General features: G+C 41.6%; 1 protein-coding gene across 1 annotated transcript; it reads right to left on the minus strand.

Moving 5' to 3' along the window:
* LOC121362306 (prolylcarboxypeptidase) lies at positions 1-27,707 on the minus strand. Its single transcript, XM_041483696.1, has 9 exons — positions 27,450-27,707; positions 11,802-11,942; positions 10,546-10,647; positions 10,030-10,211; positions 9,183-9,340; positions 8,414-8,586; positions 6,873-7,037; positions 5,530-5,717; positions 1-1,244 (listed from the first exon to the last, which is right to left on the minus strand). Exons 1-9 carry the CDS (start codon positions 27,573-27,575, stop codon positions 1,040-1,042), a joined length of 1,440 nt encoding a protein of 479 aa, XP_041339630.1. The 5' UTR covers positions 27,576-27,707; the 3' UTR covers positions 1-1,039.
* Between the last annotated feature and the right edge of the window lie 8 nt (positions 27,708-27,715).

A 27,715-nucleotide genomic window follows, 5' to 3' on the forward strand; every position in this document is an offset into this window, starting at 1 on the left:
AAAAGGCTTTTATTGAATAGCCATCAGCAAACAGATCATGCAGAATTTGAACAATACACAGAATGGAGGGGAGGGAAGAACCCACACAAGGCACAGCCCCAATTATTTGTCACTTCGTAAGATGTAGCCAGCACAAGTGTCACATTTGCTCCTCAAGAGAATAGCTTCAACAGCTTCCTGGTTTTAAAAAGCTAAGTATTTGTGAGGGATACACACACATACACATACAAAATATACTCAGTTTTCTTTGGTAACCATCAGCACAGACAGTGACAGATATCTCAGAATTAGGACTCACAGCAAAAGAAGTAAAATCTTGATGCAGATTCTGCATGCTCAGCCAGTTTTCAGCAGAGTGAGTCTGGGCCCAGCCCTGACCATTCAGTACAGCACAGAATACAAAAATCCACCAATTAATAAGCTGCTGGAAAACTAGGTAGGAAAAAAGTAGTACATTTATTTCTTTTCCAACACTGATTCCAAAGGGTAAGGGCTGGTAAGGGTTTAGTTTCCCTACAAACAGCACAGCCACTTGGCTCAGGCCTTCCCTACATCTCCACCAAACATCACAGTAAGATGTGATTTCTGTTCCCTCATTATCTCCACCAGCAGAGGATGTCTGAAATTCAATCACACCGGAGACAGCAGGAGTTTCACCACCAACAGCACTCCCATGTAATCCACTGTTGGATGCACCAGCAGTTGGAACAATAGCTCAGTGCAGTGAGGAGAAGAGCAACAAGCCTAGAACAGGAACCCGTTACTGTGCAGTAAAGTACAGCATTTGAGAAGAGCAGAAGAGGAAAGCAAACCAGAGCAGGCAGCTCAATCCATGCACTTTGATTGGAGTTTATCATCTGAGAATGCTCTCCATCCATCTGCTGCCTGCCTCTCTCATGGCCAGGACACCAGCCATGGTGACCTGTGGGGCAGGTGAGGATGCAGGAGGGAAATGCTCCAATGACCGTATCACAAGGCCTGGCCCTACTTCCAGCAAAGCCAAGAGAGGTGTAATGGCCACAGTTGTTGCAGTACCACTTCAGTGGCTGTGCCTGGCCTTTTCAATCCACTCCTTCATGAGGCAGATCTCCATGGCTCGAGCTTGCTGCACAGACTTGGGGTCCAAAGGGTTCTGGCTGCGCAGGTCCAGGTGATGGGCTCCATCTGGGATCACAACCGCCACGAGGGAATTGGTGATGTTCTGCGTCACCCCTCCTGCAGACCACGGATCCAGGCCACCATTGCTGTAAGGAGAGACTATTTCATTAGGGTACATGTGCACACCAGTCAGCAGCAAAGCTGCAGCTCACATCAACATTTCTACTAGTTTTGCATGTGCAGAAACAGAACTCAGCCCTGTCTTAATGTCTTTGCCCACCCCTCTGCTAAGAAGCAACTTTTTGACAGAGGTATGGACCTATCAGCAGCTTAAGCAAGGCTACACTCCTCATTGATTATCTGCTAATTCAGATAATAACCTATAGAAGTGCAAAAGCCTCTGAAGAGAAATCTGCTGCCACCTGTAATTGTCATTAAAGTCTCAGGTTTCCCTCTACCAAAACATGCCCAAACTCCCAAACCAAAACACTTCACTTTCCTTCTTCACAGTCTGTCATAAACAAATTACTCACTGGACCCTTAAGAGCTGAATTTTTAGCAAGTTCTACCTTTTGCTGTCTCAGATGTGTGCCAACCTGATTTTGCAAAGAGAGGTTTCAATGTTTGCGCTGACTTTAATAACAACCATATGAAAATGAAGATTATACATATCCCTTAAAAAACTGTCTAAACTCTTCCTCTGTGACAGGACAACTTAATACCATTTACTCCCCCTCCTCCCTCATCCTAGATCAATTTTAAAAATTCCTTACACTACAGATATGGCTCTAAAGAATAGTCCATGGCCAATGGACTCAGCTGGGAGAGAGCTTTCCATCTCTTATTCCTAGCTTTGGACTTGACCCAACAACCCCTACTACATCTTATTTTCCTTTACTGCAATGACCTTCCCACACATGGCCCATCTTTCTGCACAAAGCAAGCAACAGTCATGCACCTGTGGAACTACACAAACCTAGATCTGTTTCTCACTTAAAACACTGGACCTGCCCACAAATGGAAATGTCAAAGATGGCTGTGGTAGGAGAGGGTAAATTTCTAGAAGAAGCTAAGAAATTAAAACATCCTTGACACAGAGATATGCAGCTAGAAAAATACCACAATGGCAGCACCAGAAAACAACAGTAAAATAATGACTTTTTGAAAAAGCTTTTTTGGAAATAACTAGAAGTAAAAACCTGGGGTCTAAACTAATATTTTACTTGTTTCATCACTGAAAAAAAACCCAAAACAACTAATCTTGAGTCTCTTGTAGTTCTTTACTTTCAGTGATTCTCAATATGTCTTAGGACAAGAGAAACATTTTGTACCTGGCAAAACAAAAAGCATTGAGAGCTGCCCAATAAGCCAAAAGCATTGGATTTAAAAGGTCACCTGAATCAGCAGAGCACCTTGGCAACAGGGGAATGAGTTGCTGAGGCACTCATGATACACATGAACTCGGATCTTTTGGTCCCTGTCATGTGGAAGCTAAGCATGCCACAGGCTTTTCTGTGAGCTTTTGGCTGCATCCTCTGCAACTCCTTCCAAAGGACGGCACCAGAGGCACTGACGCAGTTGGGAAGTGAAACTTGAAGGGAGGGGGGATGGAGGGCTCACCACAAAATCGTAAATCTTTACAGTTTTTGCAGATTAAGATCATTCCAACTGGAATCAATTATTTATGTGTTAAAACTAAGCAAGCATGTAAGTACTCATTTGCCCATCTCACAGGACAGGAATTTCCCAGTATAAACCAAAGAAGCAAAAGAAGAGAAAGAAGAAGTCAGACATTTCTTTCTAGCAGTGGCCAGGCAAGCAGGATTTCAGAAAAAAACTGGTGCAAAAATCAGCATGCTAGTCCTGTTTTCAATTAATATACTTCCTTGACAGCATAGATAGGATTCTGCCTATCCCACAGCACACAGTTCCCTTTCCTATACTCTCTTCAGCCCTCCTGTCCTGCCCAGAAGTTTTTACGCAGTTGTAGCATCACTGTCTGTGCATCCTTTTTTAACATGACCACCCTCCACAATTGTCATGCCTCCTGTTAACTTTTTTCTCTAACCTTTTCTCTTCAGCAACACATTGTTCTGCCTTCTCTGCCTCTATTCCTTCCTTTAGTGCTAACAATTCTCCCTTCTGCACACAGCACCAGAATCTCTTAAAACAGAGCCTTCACTTTCTGCCTCTCACATGCCAGTGCAGGACTGGATATGTGGGTGCCCTAACTTAGAAGCCTACAACTCAGGTGTAATTCACTGAGATTGAAAAACCCAATTTTTAGACTGTGCACACCAAATTTCATACTCTCTGATATAACTTGGGCTGATTTTGACTACCACAGTACGCTGATATGAGACACCACAACTGCTACAAGCTCTCTGCCACCACATGTACGAACAGTATTAAAATGTCTCTTCCCACCACTGTGCAACACTTCCACAACACGTGCACAGCATGTTCCAGTAAGAGGAAGGAAAATTGCTGAAAGGGAAAGGGGAAATAGTGTTCTGAAACCCCCAATTTCCTCAGACTAGTTTTAATAAAGGTGTACTGCCTAGAACAGGCAAGTACCACCCACCCTACTACAGCCTAAGTAACCACTTGCACACTACATAACTCCAGAATGGCAATTAATCCCACACAGTACAAAAAACAGTGTGACTGTGCAGAGTGATGTACTGCTCACAGAGGGAGAAGCAGCAGTACCAGTTTGAGCATCCTGGCCAAATCCTACTGCGTCTGGATAAATCCACCCTACAGTGGTTCTCTTTAGATGGAGTACTTTTCCCTTCCTGTTCTACACTGTTGTGCAAGTTGCCTGTCACTTGAAACACAGTCCTTTTTACCCCACAGGGAGCCACATCCCCTGGTAAACACTGGGATGTTTTTTGTAAAGCACTCTACAGTGTTTGAGGATAAAAAGCTCTTATATAAAATGTACAGTGTTGACAATGTATTTGTTTGAAGAGAAACATCCCAGCTTGAGATCCAAAAGCTTTGTGTGTACAGCACTACTTTAACATTCATTTGGTTGCTTTCAGGCTTTTCTCATTTCCAGCTCCTTCAGCTGGCATAAATTCTTAAACACTTATTTAGATTTGTTTGTCTATTGCTTACAAAGCAGATTTCTACTGTACAGAGCTGTGCAGCCTTGGAAATAAGCAACACTCTGCAGAAACTAAGGGAAACCAACAAATTTTTTTTATTAAAAAGTTTTCCAAAAAAGGGTGGGACTTCTCCCTCCAGAGCAGATATCCTGCTGGGACAGAAACAGCAAGAAGCAAACAAGAGGAAAGCAAAAGGCCTTTGCAGCCAAACAGACCGACACTAACAGCTGTGATCCAGAAAATAATCCACAATTCAAGTGAAAACTTTCTACTTTTAAAATGCACACCTATCTACCACATCCAAAAGACTAATTCTGAGCCTGGTTTGTAGAAGTGGCAAGGTGTTTCATGTAAAGGACTTGTAAAATTTTAACCAGAACACAGAGGAACATCCACAAGCTTTTCACAGTGGGCAATGGGTACAGCAAGTCAGGACTCCTGAGGTCTCAATGAGTTTGTGGAACACCTCCCACCCACATAAGAACCTGATGGATAGACAATACTCTCCTAGATCACCTCACAGCACAAGTAAAACCACATGAACCTCCCTCTAAAGACAGCAGAGTTTAATCTTAAAAATCAGGGAAGTGAAGGCTCAATAGAGAGCAAGCAGCATGGACTATTGTTTTTGTGCTAGACTGAAACATTTCTTTCACTTTTTGTCCACATACAAGGGTGTTTCAGAAAAACTGTTGTTGTATTACCAGTATTCCTTACTAAAATAGAAACATCTTTGTATCTGGATCTTACACAAGTTTGTTGAAACTTGCCTAAATGTCACTAAAAGAAAAAGCTGTTGGCAGTAATAGAAAAACTCCCAAAGTTACTTCCCTCTCTTTTCTGTATGAAAGAGGAAAAGGAATGCAATGCCAGCCCCTTCACAAGGCCATCACTCAGAGCAGTAATTTTGGTGACCAAGATTCTGTGTTATAGCTAGAACTCATTTAGACTTTCCTTTCGTGTGTAAAGCAACAGTGCTTTGGGTTCATAAAAGTAGGAATTTAGCAGCATGGAAAACCTGGAATTTGGCCACAAGGTAAGAAGGAATCCACATGGAAAGAAGATGTTTGGCAGAATCCCAGCTCAGATTCTTCTTTTAGAGTCACACAGGCAGTAACAGAACAGTTGGCTTCTTTGGCCACTGCAGACTGACCATTTTACTCTCAATAGCAACACAAAGCAAGCCCATCATTTATTCAGCTGGAGAGCTGGAGACAGATCCCTTTGCTATTATCCCTTTGCTATTTGGAGCAGATTCTCTACACTGGAAACCCAAACTGGTGGAAGACTCTACACCATCAGTTGAAACGAGGCTTACCTGAAGATGATGTTGCTGTGTGAACTGATGTTTTTTCCTCCATACATAGAAAGAATCCAAGAGAGGCGAGGCCTCACTCCCCACATCCTGTAACACTCTTCTGAAAGTGCATCGAAGTCCCACTTCTGAGGCTCAAACATGTCATGGACACCATCTGTGCACAAAGGCATCACCATCTCAGTGCAAGCCTGAAAGAAAGGGCAAGTCAATAAAATATATTCTGAGGAGAATATCCAATAGCTGTTACTGCACTATTTAAAAAGGCAGGCTCAAACAGCATTTGATCAGTAATTACTACCTAGCTGCTACAGAATAATTTAGGTTGGGAAAGATCTTGCAAGACTGAGTTCAACCATAAACCAAAAAGTGCAAAGTCCACATCTAAACCATGTACCTAAGTGCATAGTATCTTTTAAAAACCTCCAGGATGGTGACTCCACCATCTGCCTTTGCAGTCTGTTTCAGTGCTTGACATTTTTTCTAATATTCAATCTACATCTCCCCTGGTACAACTTGAGTCCATTTCCTCTCATTCTATTGCTTATTACTTAAGAGACAGAAACCCACCTGCCTACAATCTCCTTTCAGGGAGCTATATAGAGCATTAAGGTCCTTCTTCAGCCTCCTCCTTTTCTCCAGGCTAAACGCCTCAGTTCCCTCAAGCACTTCTCATCAGACTTGTGCTCCAGATCCTTCCCCAGCTCCGATGCACTTCTCCAGACACGTTCCAGCCCCTCAATGTCTTTCTTGTAGTGAGGGGCCCAGGATTTGAGGTGAGACCTCACCAGTGCTGAGTACAGGGGACAATCCCTGCCCTGCTCCTGCTGGCCACACCATTGCTCATCCAAGCAAAGGCCAGGATGCCTTTGGCCTTCTTGGATGCCTTTGGCTCATGCTCAGCTGCTGTTGACAAACACCCCTTTTCCACCAGGTCCTTTTCCACCAGGCAGCTTTACAGCCATTCTTCCCCACAGCCTCTAGCCCTGCATGAGGTTGTTGTGACCCAAGTGCAGGACCCACCACTTGGCCCTGTTAGACCTCATACAACTGACTGCCCTACACAACTTACAATTGTCTGCTGTACATCATTTTCCAGTCTATACGAACAGCTGAAACTCAACAAGTAGCTAGATAATGAAGATACAGTCTAAACCTCCTGGGAAAGCTGCTTCTCTTTCCTGCCTTGCCTTCCCCACTACAATCACACTTGGTTTGTGACTACATTTGTCATCAGTACATCAATACTTCTGGCACAATATATTGACAGCTAAATGACAATTCTCATCAGCTCTAAATTAAAAAACCACCATTGTCTTGCAATTTATAAAGATTACTGAGCATACCTGGTAGTACCAACCCATTTCACCCAGACTCTTCGTTGCAGTCTGCGACACATCTAAGCATGAGGCCTCTCCTGTATAATTGTAATATAAATTTACTGCCTGGAAAACATTCTGCAGCAACAATTTGTCAGAGAGACTGGGATGCTTCAAGAACTTGCAGACTTCCTGCAATGAAGAGATAAGTTGTCACAATCTATAGGAATTAAATAATACATAACACCTGGTAGGATATTCATTTATTTCCCAAGTACAATCAGACCATTTCCAGAAAGTGTCTATGAAGTTATATACCCTGATTATCACAAAATGTAGTATCATATATGTGTGGTGCATGCTAGTATGAGGAACCTGTAACTTTGTATTTCCTGACTAAAAAAATTTTTAAAAAACCCAACAGTGCCACCTTAATGTTTCATTCACCAAATTTTTCAATCAATTTCCCATATTTTAAAATAGATTATATTTAATAAATAGTATTTAGTATCTCTGTAATTAAAGACAGCACATACAGATCTCTAACAGAGAAGCTCCAGGTATCGACTGGGGTTCCCTGCAGTTTGATGTAAGTAGGTCACAAGAGAAAACAGATTAATCAATGTACATACAGACATACATACTCATATATATATATATATGTAGCTACTCATTAACATTGGAAAAGACCTTCAACATCATCAAGTCCACATTTCTCTCCCCCTTTCTTGCCCTCAGAGTCCTAACAGGGCTCCTGTTTCAGAAAATAAAGTATCTTAACAGCTTATATAAATCAGATTTCATACATTAGTATTGTGCAGATGGGCAGTGGCCTTTTCCGGGTTAGGTTTATAAGGAGAAATAATTTTCAAGGTGTTTATTCTGCTCTTTGAGACAGCCACACAGGACAGATTAATTTCCCTCTCTCCTCCATCAGGCAGCTCTACACAAGGGAAAGATTTTATTTTATAATTAACTACTGCTAAAATACTTATATCTTACCTACCTCATAGTAACCCAAAGTCCTGCAGGGAAATTCAGCCAGAGTCTTAAAAGAGTAAGAACACTCCAAGGAAAAAACAGAACTGCACAAGCAAAGGCTTGCAAGTGTAAAAAGAAGTTCTGCTTTGAGAAGGGACTCTGCAAGGAATATATTTGTGGAGATCCACATTTTCTCTCTCACTAGTTTTCCCACATCAAAAAGGACATAGACTCAAAACTTGTTCAGTTGCAAGCTCTGTCAGCTAAGTCTCACATCACAAACTCCAATTGCATGTGCTTTTTGTGCAGCATTTCTGCTACTCAAGAGCAGCTCTGCAGGACAGCTGAGGTTTCTCAGTCATCCCTGGCACTTTTTTTCCCCTGGGCTGTTGATATAACCTGTTAGACCTACAAGGGGCAGTTAGGCAACAAACCAAGATACGCACAAGATATTATCTTGGTTGTCTTTTCTCAGCACATTGCTTCTATGGAGCCAAAAAAATAAAGGAAAAGGTACAAGCTAGGAGTGGAGGACAGAATTAATTAAACCAAATAGTCAATTCTACAAGACATTGATTCTAAATTACCTGTATAGGCCAAGCTGGCAGAGGCTGCAAGAAGTCAGCTTTATAGGGATAATTCACCATAGCCAAGTTTACCCATGTTTCACTCAGCCAACTTTTCAATACAGCAGCATCCTGAAGAGTTTTTAAGGGGCTGCACAAATGAAACGTGTTGGAAAGCCACTGCAAACCTGCATCTTTAATAAATTAATAAAACAATATTTAATGTATTGTACAATTAACACATACATCAGTTGTGTTGCTACTAAAAAACATTTTCGATTAGCCTAACTAATTTAGTGAAACTATTCCACACACATACAAGCACAGCAGATCAAATTTTAGTCAGCACCTCACTACAACCTCTTTTCAGGTAGTTGTATAATCACAAAATCACTTAGGTTAGAACTGATCCTCAAGTCTAACTGAAGCCCTGTCATTGAATTCATAGTGACTGCAGTAATTTTCTTTTCCTGAATGCCTCATTTGGCAAAGTACTTTTTTTTATAGTAATGACTATCTGGCCTATTTTGTCAGAAGGAATATTAGCCTTGAGGTTCTGATTTTAAGTCAGTCCTTATCTGACCTTAGGAATGTTTGGACCTGGATTCGGCATCCCACCAGGCCTGAAAGAAGTTTGTAATACAACAAAACAGGCATTTAAAAGTAGTGCTAGATTGGAGTTTTCAATACTAGGAACAGAGTTTCAAAAAACCCAATACATACACGGGTGAAAGTCATAACACATTCCTGATCTTTACTATTCTTTGAAAAAGCACTGGTGAGGTCTTACCTGTTGAGGAAAGGTGGTTAATAGCATTCCAGGAATTCCGGATGCTCTCTGAGCAGCCCTTGCCACTCTTTTTGAAATCATTGGTCACTATGCTGAAAAATGTGCCACATGGAACCAAATCACCAAACTGCCAGATTGGGGCGGAGGCTGCCAGAGCTCTGCAAAGGGACATAAAAACATCCTGAACCCCTGCAAAATGGACTTCCATACCCTCCCAATAGCCACTATCTAGGCAGCATTTATAATTCAGCTTGGACACTGTGCTCTAGGTGAACTAACCATAATGCTGCAAAATTATTCCACAGATCGGTATGCAAAAGGCTGATGGAGGATATAAGTCTTGGACACCGGTACAACAATATCAGCAAACAAAAGGCAGAAATTCAGACTTGATTACTTTATTGTTTTTTTATTTTCATCTATCTGCTAGGTCCTTCTCACTAGGCATTGTGTGAACTCAAATGAAGAGAGGTCCATTCCATGAAAATATACTCTCTAGCTTGTTTCCAAAGGTATTGAAGAGATTAAAGATCTGCCTAACGTCTGGAGACCCTAAAAAATTAGGTGCCAAGTCAGTGTTCACATGCTGTTTTCACAAATCTAACAGATAACTCTGACGAAATAAATCATCCAGTACCTGCTGACCAACAGTTGCCTTTGTTAGGCAAACAGCACCTCTTCCCAAATTCAAAGTATTCAAAAAAGGATACACTAAGGATATCCAAATTCAAAGGATTCAAAGAATCCTTCTCCCGGCTTGAATTATGGCACTTGTCCCAGAGCAGTAGTATTTATAGCACAGAAGTAACAAATGCCTGCTCTGTTTAAGCAGGAGGAGCACACTCACCCAACCACCACATGGGGATACTTCATCCTAAACCAGGCTGCAAGCATTCCTCCATAAGACCCTCCAATAGCTATGACTGGACTGTGCCGGGCTCCTGCAATGGTTGTCTTTAAGTACTCAACAAGTACTGCAAAGTCTGCCAGAGCTTGCTCTGATGTCAGGTAATTGAGATGCTTGGAATCCTGAGAGAAAGAAGGCAGGTTATGGACAGCACAAGTGATTTCCAGCAACAGTCTTTCTATTCCCCACAGCAGCTACAGCTAAAATCAGGTCTACAGCTAAAAATCACAAATCTAAATCTGTGCCTAAGAACAAATGAAATATTCTTTGCAGGTATTCCTTGAAGCACTAAAAAAAATCTTCTAGTTTGGTTTTATTTTTTAATCCTAGAATTGATAGTTACAAAAGAGTTATACACTACTCAAGTTAACACTCAATGCCCTGGCAAGAATTAAAATATGCAGAATTATGTTTGTATGGAGTACATTTATTATGAAGACAAAAGATGACACTTACACTGAAAGACTCATTCCCAAAGGGCAAAGATTCTCCATAATATCTATGTTCAGCAAATACCAACATGGCATTAAGCTCTTCAGCCACATCCCACATAAAACCCTGGTTGGAGGAAAACAGACACAGAAAATAATTGATTCAAATGGTTTAAAAGCCTCTATTTTCAGTCTAGTGCTTTCCAATTCTTTGATTAGAAAGATATCACTATCAAAATGCCACTAGAAAGACAGAGTGCAATTTGGTTTTAAGGTATCATTTAAGTAAGAAAACACACAAAACAGGTATCAACCCAGGGAAGGTGACATATACAAAGACAGTATGTATAGTTCAATGCTGCAAAATATTAAGTATCCTTGCTTTGTGACTACACAAAGGAAATTTAACAGAACTCCTATGGCACAAGCTTAACACACAGGAAATAAAAAAGGCTACAGGAGAAAAGCATAACACACAGGAAATAAAAAAGGCTACAGGAGAAAAGCATTCATTTGACCTAGGACTACATTACAGAAAACACAAAACTTGTTTGGCAATAAACACTAATCTAGAGCATTGCAATACAGTTATTTTCAACTAATAAATAAGTACAACTTGTCATTACTTGTTGATAAGAGTTTGTTACCACCAGCTATGAGAAGCAGACAGAGATCATTGGCTGGCAGCACAAAGCAGGCAAGCAGTTCTTGGTGGCTCTGAGCTCAGCACATGCCACCTCCTGTCATGTTACTGGACTTTGTTTTCAAATGGCTGAAAAATACCCACACACTCCATTCTGCATTTTTATCAGTCAGGGAAATAAATACTTCCACAGGTACTGTAGAGAACAAGAATTATCTGGCTCTGATTTCCAGTTTTCTTCATATTTTTCTTAATACAAAAACAAAAATCCAAACATCAAAACCTTCCATTTTACTTGGGGACTCCAAAGTACTAGGATAAATTTAATTTGGTCCAAAATTCTGAACTGTTAGCTCAGGGCAACTATGGTGTTTCCTCTAGAAATTTTCTTCACAGCTCCAGGATTTTAATAGAAGTGTATCCCTTCTTTGGTTTGTTTGGGCTTCAAATAGGACCCTGAACCCCCTTTAACCTTTTCTGTGCTTTTGTTCAGCTTCCTCTTCCTCCTATAACAATCACAGCAATCATTACAAACTTATCCTTCAACAACCTTCTGTGACTGTCTCCTTGCTCCTCCTCACTTTTTCCATATGCCATTACCGGCAGGCAGGACTGCAATCCCACTGTTTCCCACCTACCGTGTTGTTGCAGAACCACTCAATGTCTCCTTCGTTGCCTGTATAAAACAGTATTGGTCCATTGTCCTTCTTCCAGTACTGATCTGCTACCAGGTACCTCTGCTGGAATGTACGATTTTCATCAAACCCAAAGTGATCAATCTGGAAGAACAAGCATCAGCAACACGGTCAGAAAGCTAAAACTGATCCTAGAGCCCACTGGGAGTGCTGACAGTTATTTAACAGATTAAAAAAAGAAGTCATTAAATTAATTTATATTCCTAATTCATCAAATTATTTCTGCTTTGTGAAAAAACCCATTCAAAATTACAGGCGTATATACTAAAGGAGAAATCTTCAGGCATTAAGAAAGAAAATCCATGCCCCTTTTATAGCATCCTACTGAACAGATATTCTAAATATATTTAGGAAGTCAGAAAAATCTGCTGAGAGGTCACAAAGTACCTCATGCAATAAAACTGTATCAACAAGGAAAAAGAGTCATCACAGGATGTTTTGAGTCTCAGGAAAACCTTACTAGCCTCGTTATTAAAAAAAACCCAGCAAACTAAACAAGAAAAATTCCAAAATTAAACCAAACAAAAATTCCACCTCTTCTTTCTCTCCTCCTTCTGACATAAGAATTACATTTAAACAGATTCTTGTTAGAAAGTGGGTTTTTATTGTTTACCACTGCTCTACAAATATTGCCAGCCTACATACATCATACCCCTTAACCCAAACCCCACAGTGTTAGATTTATTCTCTCATTAGAAATTCAATTCCTAAGGTCATTTTTTTTTCAGCTTTTACTCACAATGCTTTGTATTCACCATCCACCTCGACCCTTCCTCTAGAATTCATCCACACTCGAAAGTTGTGCTTTTACAAGTAACTCCCTGCACAGTCATAATCTTATTCTAGAATACACATACAGGCTTTTACTATGAAATATTAAAAAAAAAAAAAAATCAAACCAAACGACAGAATTACTCCAGAAGACCTATCCTACTTAATTACCATGTATTCACAATTCTTCATTATTTTTATTCATCAGCTGAAGATGACATGTAGCTTCCCAATTTTGACTTTTATCAGTGCATCAATCCACCTTTTCCTGCTCCTGCTGGTGGTAACAGCCTGACATCTGCTGGCTTGAGGATCTCCGCTCACCCACCCATCTGCCTTCACACCCAAACTCTGCCACACCTCTCAGCTGCTACAGGAAACAAACTTTCACATTCCCTGTTTTGGGAACATCTGCAAGCAGACTGCACCCAAATCCAAGCACTTGCTGTTATCACAGTAACATACCTGCTAGGCTGACTCCTTTAGGCAGCTCAGAAAAGCCTAACACTTGACCTGCAGGATCCAGCTACTCCACACCAGGTACTGACAATTGCTTTGGGTCAAAGAGAGCAGAGGAACTTATTTCAGATGCACAGAATGCTGCAAAATGTCTTTTCTGCACTCCCTTAGAGGTTACTCACTCTTGGACTCAGGTGGGAGGATGTGTGTGCTGCAGCTCACTGCTACAACAGCAGGAGCAGATGGAGGTCTGTGCATGGTGGGGACAGACAAGAGAGACAAAGTCTTTGCCTTCAATAAATAACTTCAGTGACTGCTTCCAGACCCAAATAAAACTATTTTATGTACTTTCACAGTTTTCCTCAGGGAGGCCACTCATAAGTACATGGTGATGCTATCATGTGCATATTTCAGGGCTCTTTCACTGAACTTCAGTACTGCCACCACATGCTGGGCTTGTTTCACACTGACAACTCACCTGCACAGCTATTAATTTTAGTTTCACCTATTACAAGTGATTCAATGCAGAAAGGCAGAACAAGGTCAGCAACTGAAAAAGTCTCTGGTCATAAGACCTTTGGACACTTAAGGAGAACAATCAGTTAAGGCACATCTAAAAAGTCACTGCATAGTTTGATAAACTCCAACACTGTTAGAAAGTACAACTAACACATCTTTTGTTCCATGTATGTTTGTAAATGGGAGAAATTCTTTTTCTATTTAAAATTTCTTGTCAGGCTGCTTGCCAGAGATAGGAAAAACAGGCCCATGTGTCCTGCTTGCCTTTTATGGAATCATCTAAAATTAAATATTTAGATTTAGAACTTGATTCTGCATCCTTCCTGCCTGAAGCCAGAGTGCCAGCTAGAGGACTACACCCCAAAAAGTATTCAACTTTCCTAACTACAAAGATATATACCAGTGCAGGCAACTTAACATGCAACAGGCAAAAAAGAGTGCAGAGGGAAAACCAAAGCAAAAACCAAAAAAACCCCAAGCAAACAAAAAAACCAGAAAATTTTTGATACCAGGCTGATCTTATCCAATGGGGCATTGTGCAGAACAGATTCTAAAGCCCATCTTACTGTTCCTATTTCACAGGAGCTAGAAAATTAGGAGAGTGATACTCCAACATGCACATCTTTTCCCAAACTATGGCTAGTTTTCTTTAGAGATGTGATTTACTGGAGTTTTCCTCTGATGTGATCTGCAAATCTACTTCCCCAAAACAAACAATTACAATGCAAAATTACAATGCTCTAGTGAGTCTGTCTTTAAAAACCAAGAGGGAGAAAAAGACAGGAATTTAAGTTCTCTTTTGGTGCTTTTAGTAATTATGTTGATCAAAGAGTCATGATCCTCTGTCTTGACTCTGACATGCTGTACACTCCCTCACTGCCATCAGCCATGTTATTCTTTCCCATTCTTCCCTCAGTCTGTAGAAATTTGATACTCCCACAACAGCTAAATTGCCTCTGTTCATCACACTCACAGCACATCCAACCATGGACACATGTAAGATCCCAGGCAGAACAAACACAAATCCAGACTTCTCCAGGGGGGGGGAAAAAAAAAAAAATCACAAGTAGCTATTACTCAGCTTAAAAGCAGAAACTCCTTTAGTTCTAGATGATGGGGCTTCATACCTTGTATTAGCTTGTCTTTTCAAGGGTAAGGCACACAACATGAGTAAAAAAAAATCCAAACCAAAACCTAATGTTTGTTAGGCAGTCAGAAAACAAAGTGTCATGAATGCTGGTTATTGACAAGAAATTCAAAGAAATTCTAAATCTAGGACATCAAAACACCGCATGGAGGTATCCTAAGGAATATCTTCTCACAAGAGTAAAAACTGTTAAAATTTTTCAAGCCACAGGGAAGAAGCCCGAGAATCAATATAAAATTGTGAGGTGAAAGCTTTGGACACCCAGGGAAAGCAGTTGCGGAACAGCAGATGGAGCTGTTGTGTAGCCAAAGTGCAGCAGGAGTGTGCAGGGCTGGGCACAGGGGTGCAGAAGGGTCTCATTCAAATAATTGCTTTATCTCACCATTCTTTATAGAACAGGCATGCAGATGGGTAATAAACCCCAGCAACTGTGTGATGCCTACTGTAGTACTCAAATCAACCAGGTATTTTTATAGCTTTTTTCCTTAAGCAGATGTCATTAAAAAGTTGAACCAGAAAGGTTTTTTCCCCACTCTTACACAAATGAAGTAAGATAAAAGCAACGACTTTTAGAAACAGACTAAAACAACAAAAAGGAAAAAAATCTGTTTAGTACACATTTAAAATACCTTAACTGCAGGTAAAACAATGGTAATGGTATACCAGCAGATATGTGGTTTTTCCAATTAAAATTTTCATAATTACAACTGTGTCCAGGATGTCAGCAGTAAGTACAAGGTCCTGAGCAATCCTAAACAATTTTTAAATTGGCCCTGCTTTGTGTGGAGATTTGAAGAGATGATGGCATAGTTCACTTCTAAAACTAAACTATTCTAGAATTAATGCAAACCAGTTACTCAGCCCAACTTAGAGCTCTAAGCTTCTGTAAACAGGACTATGTGGCAAGTTTTATAAAAACAACAACACAGTCATGATCAGTGATGCAACAGAAATGTTTTACAGATGAAAGTATGATCTACTGACACAAGAACAGTCATTCTGATACTAATAAGAGGAAGGATAAAATTAGAAAAAGCAACACTGAAACTCATAAGTTATGATTAAGTTTTTAAGAGAAATTCTTGTCAGCGGAGGCAGGCAGGATGGCAAAGTGAACAGTTCCACATACAAAAAAACTTTGTGAACAATGCTCAGTTAAGAAAGCCTCGTATTTTCCCGCACACCTTTGAGTCCAAAGACTCACAAAGCATTTGGGGAAAATAAAAGCAAACATACAGCAGATGGCTCGGAGGCAGGCAGCTCTGATGGAAGACTGTAGGCGCTACCCAAGGCAGGGCTGCTGAGAACTGCACTCCCTGAGCTGATGACAAACATCAGTGGGCAGCACAAGGCATTGAGCCCATGAGGATGATGAGAGCACCAGACTGAAGAATCAAGTCAGCAGCTTTGCTCCTTCGGCTCAGAGAAACTTTCTACAGAGAAGTGCAGCTCATCAGCTCAGGGTGAGGTACCTTCCCCAGACTGGTTTACTGAACGAACTCACACTGGGAGGAACGGCCAAACCCCACCCTGGTGCCTTCTGCTTGAACTATAGAGCACCCTTCTGTATCTTTATCTTGTAAGTGCACATGTATCATGTGCTTTTGTTAAACTCTCAAAGATTACTTATCTCAAGGTGGGTTTTTTGTAATGTGCTTTTTTGCTATTTTAAAAGTCCATTTAAAAAAAAACAAGCCACTCTGTCACACATCTCCCCTGGGGAAGAGACAAAAAAGGCTCAACAGATGTTATTGTACAGATGTTAGTCTGCTTAATGTACTTCTGGAAGTATTCAGGAACTCAGGCATGAGTAGAGTACAAAGACGAAACAGGACATGTGGGCTAAAACCCACTTCCTTCTCAGCAGCACCTTAAGGTCATCAGTGACTACAGAGACAGGGCAGCAAAGACAAGCCTCTACTAAAAAAAGACTATAATTCACAGGGCAGTTTTTAACCAACAGCATATAATACAATTTGAGGTGGTAAATCAGCATCTGATGGTTTTATGCTTTTGGGTTTCTGGCAAGATTGTGAGCGTCTGAAAGCCTTTCTGTGATGCCTTGAATTTCAATCCTCTATGCAATAGCTTTGTTTCCCAAATTGGATATTCCATGTGAAATCAAGCCAGTTGTTTTACTGGTGAGAAGCCAGAGGATTTTAAATTGTGCTTTACTCTCCACATATCCATGGAGCTGTTTTGAGGGCTCATCCTGTCTGAATTATTTCCTGAGGACAGGAAGATACAGGATAGCCTGAGGATATCCTCCTGTGTGAAAAGCAGTGTAGACCTCAGCCTCCTTGGGATTTCACTGATGTGTTTCTATTCCTGCTTTTACTCCTGATGGGCTGTGAGGGACTCCAGTTCAATCAGCTGGCCCTATTAGTTTTGTTTCCTCTTATAACCTCTGCTTCCCCTATTCAAATTTGAAGTTCATTACGGCAGGGACTTTCTTGTCATGTCTGTACAACAAAGGAGGAGGGGGTGAGGACAGATTTTGTTGAGACTGACAGGATTGAGGTTTCATCCCACCAGTAACTGCTAAGATTCCCTGTTTGTCCCTGCTCAGTGCAGGAAAGGGAGGAGGGAAAAAAAAGACCAAAAAAAAGTCAAGCTTAGCTTTGTTTCATATTTTGAATTTTAAATGCAAGGATTGAGGTGTTTCCTTGCTTTCAAGGCTGACAGTTGTGCAAGGAACAGCAGAGACTGAAGATTTGCACCCATCTGTTGAAATGCATAATCATTTAGTGCTCTGTGGAAGAGTAGGGAGATGTAAACTGCACCTCTTTGCATCAGGCTGTGTAACCCACTGTCTGGAAAGTCTCTGACACAAAGAATACCAGAAATTTAAGAGATGGAATCAAAGCTTAGAATAACAGAACTGCTTAGGCTGGAACAACACCTTTAAGACTGAGTCCAACCATTAACCCAGCACTGACAAGCCCACACCTAAACACATCCCCAAGAACCACATCCACACAGATTTTGAACACTTCCAGAGATTCCACCACTTCCCTGGGCATCCTGTTGCAGTGCCTGACAAGCCTTTCAGTGAAGATTTCCTGCTATCCAGTCTAAACGTCCCCTGTTACAACTTGACGCCGTTTCTTCTCATTCTATTGCTTGTTACTTGAAACAGAAACCCACCTTCCCACAACCTCCTTTCACAAAAGCTGTAGAGAACATTAAGGTCTCTCCTCAGCCTCCCTCTCACCAGACTAAACACCTCAGCTCCCTCAGCCAGCCCTCATCAGACTTGTGCTCCAGGCCCTTCCCCAGCTCCGTTGCCCTTCTCTGGACACGCTCCAGCCCCTCAATGCCTTTCTTGTAGTGAGGGAACTGAACACAGGATTTGAGGTGTGGCCTCACCAGTGCTGAGTACAGGGGACAATCCCTGCCCTGCTCCTGCTGGCCACACTATTGCTGATCCAGACCAGGATGCCTTTGGCCTTCCTGGCCACCTGGGCACATGCTGGCTCATGTTCAGCTGCTGACCAGCACTGCCAGATCCTTTTACCCTGGGCAGCCTTCCAGCCATTCTTCCCCACAGCGGCTGTAGCACTGCCTGGGGTCGTTGTGACCCACAGGCAGGGCTGAGCACTTTGCCTTGTTGAACCTCGTACAACTGGCTTCAGACAATGGATTCAGCCTGTCCAGATCCCTCTGCTGGGCCTTCCTGCCCTCCAGAAGACCAGCAGCTGGATTTAAGCCCCCTCACCGGGCTTAGCTATCCAGCCAGTTTTCCACCCAGCAAAGAGTATGCTCATCCAAGCCAAGACTGACTCTGTCATGGTCATTTTCTACAAACTCTGTAATTCAGAGGTTTTGTTGACGAGATTTCATTTTATTTGTTAATCCATCACATTTACCAAACCATATGGATAACAACAGACATGCTTTTTGACTATTTATAGTTTCCAATTTCTATTCAACTACTGGGATGGTCTAGGGCAACTGTTACCAAGTTTTCCTTGACTATAATAAGCTTCCAGCCAAATATGCCCCCACAGCAAATGCAGGCTTAGGATCCTTGTAATAGAAAGAATCTATCATTGCAACTGTGAGCTTGAGAGTACACAGGCCTTTGATAACACACATGGGTTAGTGATAACACTGGCAGTGTTACATTACAGATGGACTTGAAGATCTTAAACGTCTTTTCCAGCCGAAATGTGTCTATAATTCTACACTTCATGTATCTTTCTGAAGCGTCTCTTATGATGCAGAAATCACAGCACCTGCTCTTGTGATGCTGTTTAAAGAAGTCTGATTTTTAGCACTGATTTATCTCTTTAGTGATTAAAAGACAAGGAAAACTTCAGACAGGAACTCTACCCCTGCCCTGAGTCACACAGTTTGGACAGGCACTTGAAAAGACCAAAGAAAATTTAAACAGCTACAGGATATGCTGTAGGAAAGCACCAGGGTACTCAGGTCAGCTCTTGTTAGAAACAAACAGAACATGATGAAAGGTTATTTTTATGTTGGAAGCCCAACCAGCTAATGAGAACACAAACAAATTGATTTCAACTTCCACAAACCATTAATAGTTTTGTGCTGCAATTGAACCTCCAGATTCTGCTTACCATGTAAAGATGAAGTCCATAAACACATTTATGCTTTAAAATCCCCCAGCAGACACAGTGAAGATGCTGTTCTCTGTTAAAACTCCTCCATTTGGAAGGAGAACTACCACAGGCACTCTCAACATTTTCTGTCCCAGACTTGAGAGTCCCAAAGTTCCCACACAAGGGGGAGAATGGGTGACCAAGACAGGAAGCTCTTCAATCAGCTTTACAGCTGTCACTCCTTAACCAGTCTCCATTTCCCTGCCACCTGGCTCTTTTCAGAGCAATGGAGAGGCTTGTGCTGCTCAGACTCCACCAGCTACATAACTCTGCAACTAACTGCTATGGCAGTAAACACCCCAAATGTTCACATCATTGATTTGATTCAAGGTATTATTTTCCTGGTGCAATTCTTCCACAGGACAAGGGATGGGGCAAGGCATGGGGAAAAACCAGCTCAGAGCCCTACTTCACCAAGAGGTGTGATTTCTCAAGGCTGAAAAAAGCACAAAGATGCACTACACCAAGAACACTACAGCAAGAGCAAAGTTACCCTTGTGCAAGGTCTCTCAGACCCCTAACAGGCAAAAGCCTCTAATTTTTTCCATGTGCCTTCCAGATTGAATTACAAATCCATCACATTCAGAGGATTAACTTCAGAGGAGAGGAAAAAATTGAATGTGAAATGTCAATATGTCACAGATTAAGCAGCATAAAAGCATTCCAGGTTTTTTTAGGAGTGACCTAAAGTTCTGTGTAGGACTAATTGCTTAAGCAAAAGAATTTGCGAAGTTTCATCTTCCCTCGTGAACATGGTTCTCATTTGAAAGACTTCCTCAATTTTTTTTTTATAAAGACACAGTGAATAAAAGCATTTCACATCCAAGATAATATTTTTACTTAGTCATATTAAATATTTAAACCAGCTCTACCCCTACCCCCAAAAAGGCCTAGAACTGTCTACTTTGCTAAACATTTTTAGAAGGTTTAATCCAGGTTGCAATTGTTTTATTTCCCAGGTTTTCACAACTATAAATAAATTTGCTTTATCATTCTCCCAGACATAGTTCAACCACTATTATTTGTACTATATTTTCTATTGCTAATCCTAGAAAAGAGGATCCAACGAAGTGGAGATGAACAATGACAGCAAACAGGAAAACTGTCCTGTCATCTATCCAGACAATATTCTAATTAGGCAGAGCACAGACTAAATGACAAGAGCTCAGTGCAGGGATAGCAATTAATCAGTATTAAAAGGCTAAGTGTTTTACACGTGCCACTGTGGATCATGCATTTAGTAGCCACCAATTCTGATCAGCACTGAGGTGGGGGAGAAGAAAATTTCACAAAACAAAGCAGGAAAGCAGCAATTACTTCTACAGCCCTGATGCAATAACAGAAATACCACGTAGCGACTGCTACTTTGGCAAGCTTGCAACACCAAGGAAAAACTGCTTGCAGGGCTGCAAGATGTTGGTAGACAGGATGATGGGGAAACCAGCAGCATTCAGGGAAATATCTGTGGCTCCCTGCACCACCAAGTGTGTCCATACTGGTAACCAGAGGGAAAGGACACAGTATCACGGCTCCATGGTATCCCATGCAGGTAGGCTTTTCAGTGAGCCACCTCCTCTACAGGAAAGAGTCACATCTCAAATTTCACTCTACAAGCACCTTTTCCAGCTAATCTTCACATAACCACTTTGGCTTCAAGCCTGACACAAGGGTGAACTTGTACATAAGCTCTGTATCTTGGCTGCAGATGTGAATAATGGAAAAAGCTGTTACATCAATTTAAAGTTAGAAACAACAGCCCACAAGGATCAGAAGTTCTGTTCTTTGCTCACTGTGTGTGTTTAGAGAACAACAACCACGCATAGCACACCAGACAGCAGCATTATAACCGCACCAAATATCAGAATATACTACATGCATGCTAGAGCTGAATGAAAGCATGAGACAGAAACTAGAAATTTAAAATAAAAAAAGAAAGCTATCCCATTACACCACAGGCAAAGGGTATCTACTGACTGTGCTTAAAAGAAATGCAATTCCCATTCTTCTGTGTATGTTTAATTCTCTGAACTGACATACCTGGAAAACAAAGAAATTAACCATTTTGCAAGTATTAGTAAGGTGGCCCAGTACAACCTGGTTTACTCCACTAAATTTCTTACAAGCTACACTGCTTTAGATAAAAAATCCAAATATTACAGGATGTATGAAATAAATTAAGGTATTTGGTTTTTGAAAGCTTAAAATAATCAAGTTTGACTTCTGGTCATTCACCAACTTGGCAAAATGCTACAAATTATCTGCACGATCTACAACAACCAACAACTTCTTATGCTGATGGCTGGTCTTGATCTCCTCAAAGTCAGATGAATAGATACAGAACTCATTAGCACAAAATTTCATTTTGAACTTCATTTTCCTCCATATCTCCCCACAAAAAAAAAAACAAAAAAAAAAAAAAAAAACAAAAACACCACACCAGCTCTGAGACTCTGCTTGGAGAATCTCATGGTACAAGCCAAATTCAATGGAGGTAACAGGAGTTCTCATGCACATCTGGCTTGGGAAAGGCTTGCTAGTTCAGCCACAGACAGTTCTCCTTACTGTTTTGTTCTTTAGACTTTCTTTAATCTAGACAGTCTATCAGAAATCTTTCAGTGGCCTAGTACAGCTTTTAACAATTAAAGCTAGTGAGATGTGCTCATTTTCAGTGAGGGAGTAGTGATCATTGATGTTTTTTGAGTCACTAGTATTAACTGCTCACTTAAAGGAAGAGGCTGCAAGTTGTGAGGAAATTGTTTCCTGATTAATTTGAGAAGCTGATGTCTGCATTGTGACCCCACAGATAAGTAGTGCATAAAAATAAAATTTCACTGACAAGCTTTAACAAGTACTTCCCCGTTTTCCTGTTCACTGAGTAAGAGCTATTGTTCCTGGTTTATAGCTTACAGTTCCCATTTTAAATCATGCTATGAAATCACAGAGTAAGAGCTGCCAAGTACTCCTGTACTACTTGATGAGTAAAACACATATTCCAAGTAATTCACCTCAGAGACAAACATCAGCATCACTTCTTCTCTAAACACCGGCATAACTTTTAATTGGTACCAAGGGGCTCTGTAAAAAGCACTTTGTTTTTTCCTTCACCAGAAGCCAAAAGTGCTATTGTATTATGGTGCCAGGCATGAAAAACAAATCCATCACAACCATTCCCAACATCGGTTACTATTCTGAGACACCAACCTGAGTCACAAGAAGATGCTAAATAAGATGCTAACCACAATTAAAAATTATAACCTCAACCCATCTCAGTGTCTTCCTAAGGAAGTTTTAGACCTGTGATTGAAAACTACCTCATTAGGTTTAAAAAACATTTATATCCGTTCTAATGTTCACATTTTCAACCAGGGCTTTTATTTTCTATACTTCAGAATTCCTGTCTGTAATAAAAAAACAGGGTATTAAAGACTCCTGATAAAGCCAGAAAGGATCAAATTGCATTACTTTTTAAATTTCATCACTTTGAAGCTTCAACATATATTCCTTTTATGTACACACAACATGAAGTGTGGATGGATTTCGGAGCACAAAGATTTGCATGTGAATTTATTATGAGATACTGACATCAGTGTGAAACCTAGGAAGTTATGAAATGTAATCAGAATCCTTCTTTTGGCAGAGGTGGCACAACTGACATGTATTAGTTCAAAAGACAATCTGATTGAAGGACCAGGCTCAGTAAATTGCTGAACAAAAATTAATTTGTACTTGTTACATTGGTTCTTAGACAAATTCATAGCAGTTCACAAACTGATTGAGGTGAAGGGCTCCTCAGCACAGAGTCTCACACAGCCATCAATTATCAAATTGAGTGAAGAGACACCATGTCCACTCTCCTTTCTAAGATGAGTTTGTCACTGAGAAGCCTGCAAATATCAGCAATTTTAAGGCATCATGCTCTCAGCAGTGGTGCATATAAAGCACCACAAGTCCTCAGGCTGTGTTTTTTGTAACACTGGTATGTGTGCCAAAGAAAGAGATGTAAAGGTACAAGACAAGGCTCCCCAAAAGTCAGAACTGACTGACTCCAGACCTCCTCAGTATGCTGTAAGGTTATTTCTGCTTGGATAAAGAGAGACAGATGAATCTTGGATGCCTCACCAAGTCATTCCAATGAATTTGAACTGTGGTCACAGACCCAGCTGCTTGCAAAGAAGCCATCCCAGCAGTGGTGATCCTGATACAGCTCTATACATTCTACACTTCATTCTCTCTGTAAAGTTCCATTTTGGATGGATTAATTTAACACACAAATCACAACCAACTGTGTAGCAGGCAAATTACCACAGACTTGCCTACAAAAGTCACATCAGTAATCAGAAAAGCTATAAAGGAGATAATCATCCCCAAAACAGATAAAATTTGTTAAAGATGTAGCTGATGGCAGAGTTTCTCCTTCAAGGGCCATCTCCTCTTCTAGGTCTGCATGAGCTACATTTTTACTGGGGTAATTTCACTCATACAAAGGAGGAGTAGAGGACTGAAAGACAACAGTTACTTTTGAAGGGAGAGAAAAAGAAAAAAAATCACACCTCCAAGCCAAAATAATAAAAGTTATTAAATACATGCAGAGATCAGCAAACAAGGTAGGATCACACTGACACAGGCACTGCTTGACTGATTTCTCAATGTTCTAGACTTTAGCCTCATCATCACAGATGTCTGACACTTAAAGTGGTAAACAGGAGGAAGTTTAATGCAATGAGCATTGAGCTTAACTCTGACCCTGTTATTTCCCCATTTTTATGAAAACAGACTTAAATGTCATTGATTCACAGTAAAAGTTGACACTAGACCCTCAAACCATGTTACATGTCTATAGACTGTCACGCCCAATGTGCAGCAGTAATAAATTATTCACAGTGATGAAGAAGTAACTTTTTAGGAAACAAATCATGTAAGGAACCTATTTACACTTTCAAAGCTTTCTTCTGTAGAAGTATTAAGTATTTACAGACTTTATTTAAAGGTATTTTTAATATTAATAGGTGTAAAACCATTTCCTTTGTGACAGCATAGTATTTTGCCATATTATGAAGTATTTTTTAATATTGGATGCTTTTAGATAAATTTCAATTTGTGATGAAAACCACCAAAGAGAGAAACAAGAATCAAAGCAGGAACCTTAGCTAAAAAGAAAGACTTGGCAGCAAGGAACACAAGAAGGTAATTCATGTCATAAGAAATATATGTCAGAAATTAAACTTCAACAATCCTGAGAGGTGGCAAAGTATCACCACACCTTATTTAACATGTTAATCATAGCTTTTATGTTGCACTACAGAATAATAATACAATTACAAATCCCCAGAAAACAGCACTGAGTGCATGCTTTATCAGGGCTGAATGCTATCAGTTCTACACACTGTGCTACTGACAGTGTGTCCTATGCTCTCCGTGTGATTAGACCTCTCGTGCTACCCCTGCAAGTGCCAAGCAGCAGAAGTCAAATTTTTGATGAACACACCTCTCACACTCTGTTCAACAATATTAGTAAGTCTTTGGACAAGGAAAGCAAGGATTTCCAGGCCAGTGAATGGGTTCCCTCTTTCCTCCAGCGACCACTCTCAGCCAACAGGATTTTGCTTGAAGCATGAGAGGAAGAGACAGAAGGGTGAACAAGATGTGGCATCAATATTTACAACAGGTTGTTACTGTGACTCTTCCCTCCTGTCTCTCAATACCTATCTATGTCCCAAAATCCACAGGTCTCAACCACGCCGCTGCTCTGCTGGCAGCTGGATGGCACCCGGAGTGCCGGAGCTGAGGAGAACAGCCAGGTGACACCACAGCCCGGGAGGAGATGAGGACAGAGGTGTAACAGACAGTGACAAAGGGTGGCTCAGAGCACAGCACAGAATTAGTATCACTGATACTATGATAGCAATGTGCAACAACCAGTGTGGCACAACAATTAGGGTTAATTACACCACTGCTGCAGGAGTGATATCCTGGCCAATGCTGGCCACACACTGCAGAAGCTATCTGCAGTATGCTCACAATACAAGCTCCAGGGCTGTTAGAGGAGTTAATGCAGGGACACAAATCTCAAATCATTACCCAAGTGAACATGAAGTAGAGATGTTGTCAAGACATGGGATTTATGCAGGAAGATCCCTGGAGCAGGAGCATTCCCAAACCATTAACACTATCTGCAGAAGACTGTAATCTCAGTGGATGGATTTCTCATTAAAATAACTCCAAATCTATCTTCCACCTCAAAGGACAGGGACCTTGACCCTAAAATTATTCCATAGCTATTTAGTATAATCTTACAAAGGTTATCTGTTTTCTTTACATCTGTTCTCTCTGTGAGTGTAATCCTCCCATTTTGCTCACTCCATCATAAGTTCACCTTGTACAAAGCTGAAACAGGAGATATTCAATCCACATATCATCCAAGATGCCCAGCCATAAATTGCACCAAGAGACATTTAGATAAGATATTTAAAAAAATAGTAATTTCACTGACAATTTCACAGTTATCAAGCATTGGAACAGGCTTCCCAGAGAAGTGGTTGAATCAACAACCCTGGAGATTTTTAAAAGAGGTGTAGACATGGCACTTGGGGACATTATTTAGTGGTGCATTTGGCAGTACTGGGTTAATGGATGATCTGAAAGGTCTTTTCCAACCTAAATTATTCTAGTCTATAATTCTATTCAACCTAAACTATTCTATTCTTATTATTCTATTCTAAATTAAACACCTTCTCCTTCCCACCACTCCCTGTGCAGACCAGGGCATGAAATTCAGACACATGCTACAAGCCTGATTCTGAACAAACCACGAGAGTACTAGGAAAACATCCTCCTCCCTTACTATGCCTCCCAGCAAAAAGAACCATTGCCTCCCCTAGGAAACCCAGGTGCAGAACAGGGGACGCTGCAGACACTGCTTGACACACCCAAGGAACTGCTGACTGTTTTTATGAAAACCTATGAACAAGGTGGGTTTAAAGTCTGATTCAAGAAAACCACATGAACACAAAGACAACACTGCAGAGCCCTCTATTCTATCCACATGCCATGGATTTCACCATCGAATTGCTGGAGGACACAGGATAACAAAGCTCAAGTTAGTAACAGAAATCTGTTCCATATTCCATTTTTGCCCTTTTTTCTAACTTGGAAATGAAACTCGAGATAATTTTACTGAGGAGGTAATATAAAAGCGGATCTTTATTGAAGGCTTTCAGAGCCAGTTATGGAAAGATGCCCGCAAAAGCCCAGACCCACAGAGGTGAGTACATTTTTATAGATTTTTTGGAAATCAGTATAATTGATAAAAAGCACCAATTAGGAGGACAAGTGGTGACACAATTCCTTCCCCACCAGGTCATGCCCCTTCTCTGGAGGCCTCCCCTTGGGTAGTAGCTGTACTTTGTCCATGAAATGCATCTCAAAGAGCTGTTCCCAACCTTGGTTCCCAGGAAGAACCAAGATAGGAGAGGGGCCTTGTGCCCCCTGGGGCGGGGAGCTCTGGAATTTGTTTTGTCTTTTTGCCTAGGGAAAGGCCTTGGAAAATTACTGAGAAAACCAGCCACTAATGCAACAGGCTACAGAGCCACAAGTACATGTGCGAAGAATATGGAGAACGTATAAAAGAAAAAAAAGGTAAAAACTAAACGGACAAACATGCAGGGGAAAGTGTCCCTGCCCATGGCTGGTGGGAAGGGGGAATTAGACGGACCTTTAGGGTCCCTCCCAACCCAAACCATTCTGTGATTAAAGGAACAAAACAAATCCCGACGCAGCTGCTGCTGGCGAGTACAGATGTGCGGAGCGCAGCCCCTCGCGCTGACACGGGCGCGGCGTGTGCGGGAACGCGAGGCACAAGAGAGCAGAGCCCCCGACACTCCAAACACCTGCACCTCACCGGAATTCCCGCGGCTTGGAACGCTTTACCAAAGAGAACTGGCATTCAGTGCTTTTTTTTAAAGCCTGCGAATAGTCGCGTCCCGCCTGCGGCTCGAGGGAGGCTGGTGACAGGGGAAGGTGCCCCCGAGCTCCCCAGGGAAACTCCCTCCCCTCACAAGCGGCTCCCACCTGCTGGCTCAGGTAGCGCGTCAGGTAGCGGCCGACAGGCAGCGAGGCGCTCCGGCGGCGGCGGAGCGGGGCGGGCAGGGCGCCGGCCGCGCCAAGGAGCGGCAGGAGCAGGAGGAGCCGCAGCATCGCCGCGGGCGGCAGGAGCAGCAGGAGCGGGAAGAGCGGCAGGAGGAGAAGCAGGAGCGGGCTCGGCCCCGCCGCTTTATACGGGCCCGGCTGCTCCGCCCGGGGCTGCCCCGCGCGGCCCCAGGGCAGCGGTGGGGCCC

This window comes from Pyrgilauda ruficollis, unplaced genomic scaffold (assembly GCF_017590135.1).
Source record: "Pyrgilauda ruficollis isolate IOZ18807 unplaced genomic scaffold, ASM1759013v1 scaffold60, whole genome shotgun sequence".
NCBI classification, from domain to species: domain Eukaryota; kingdom Metazoa; phylum Chordata; class Aves; order Passeriformes; family Passeridae; genus Pyrgilauda; species Pyrgilauda ruficollis.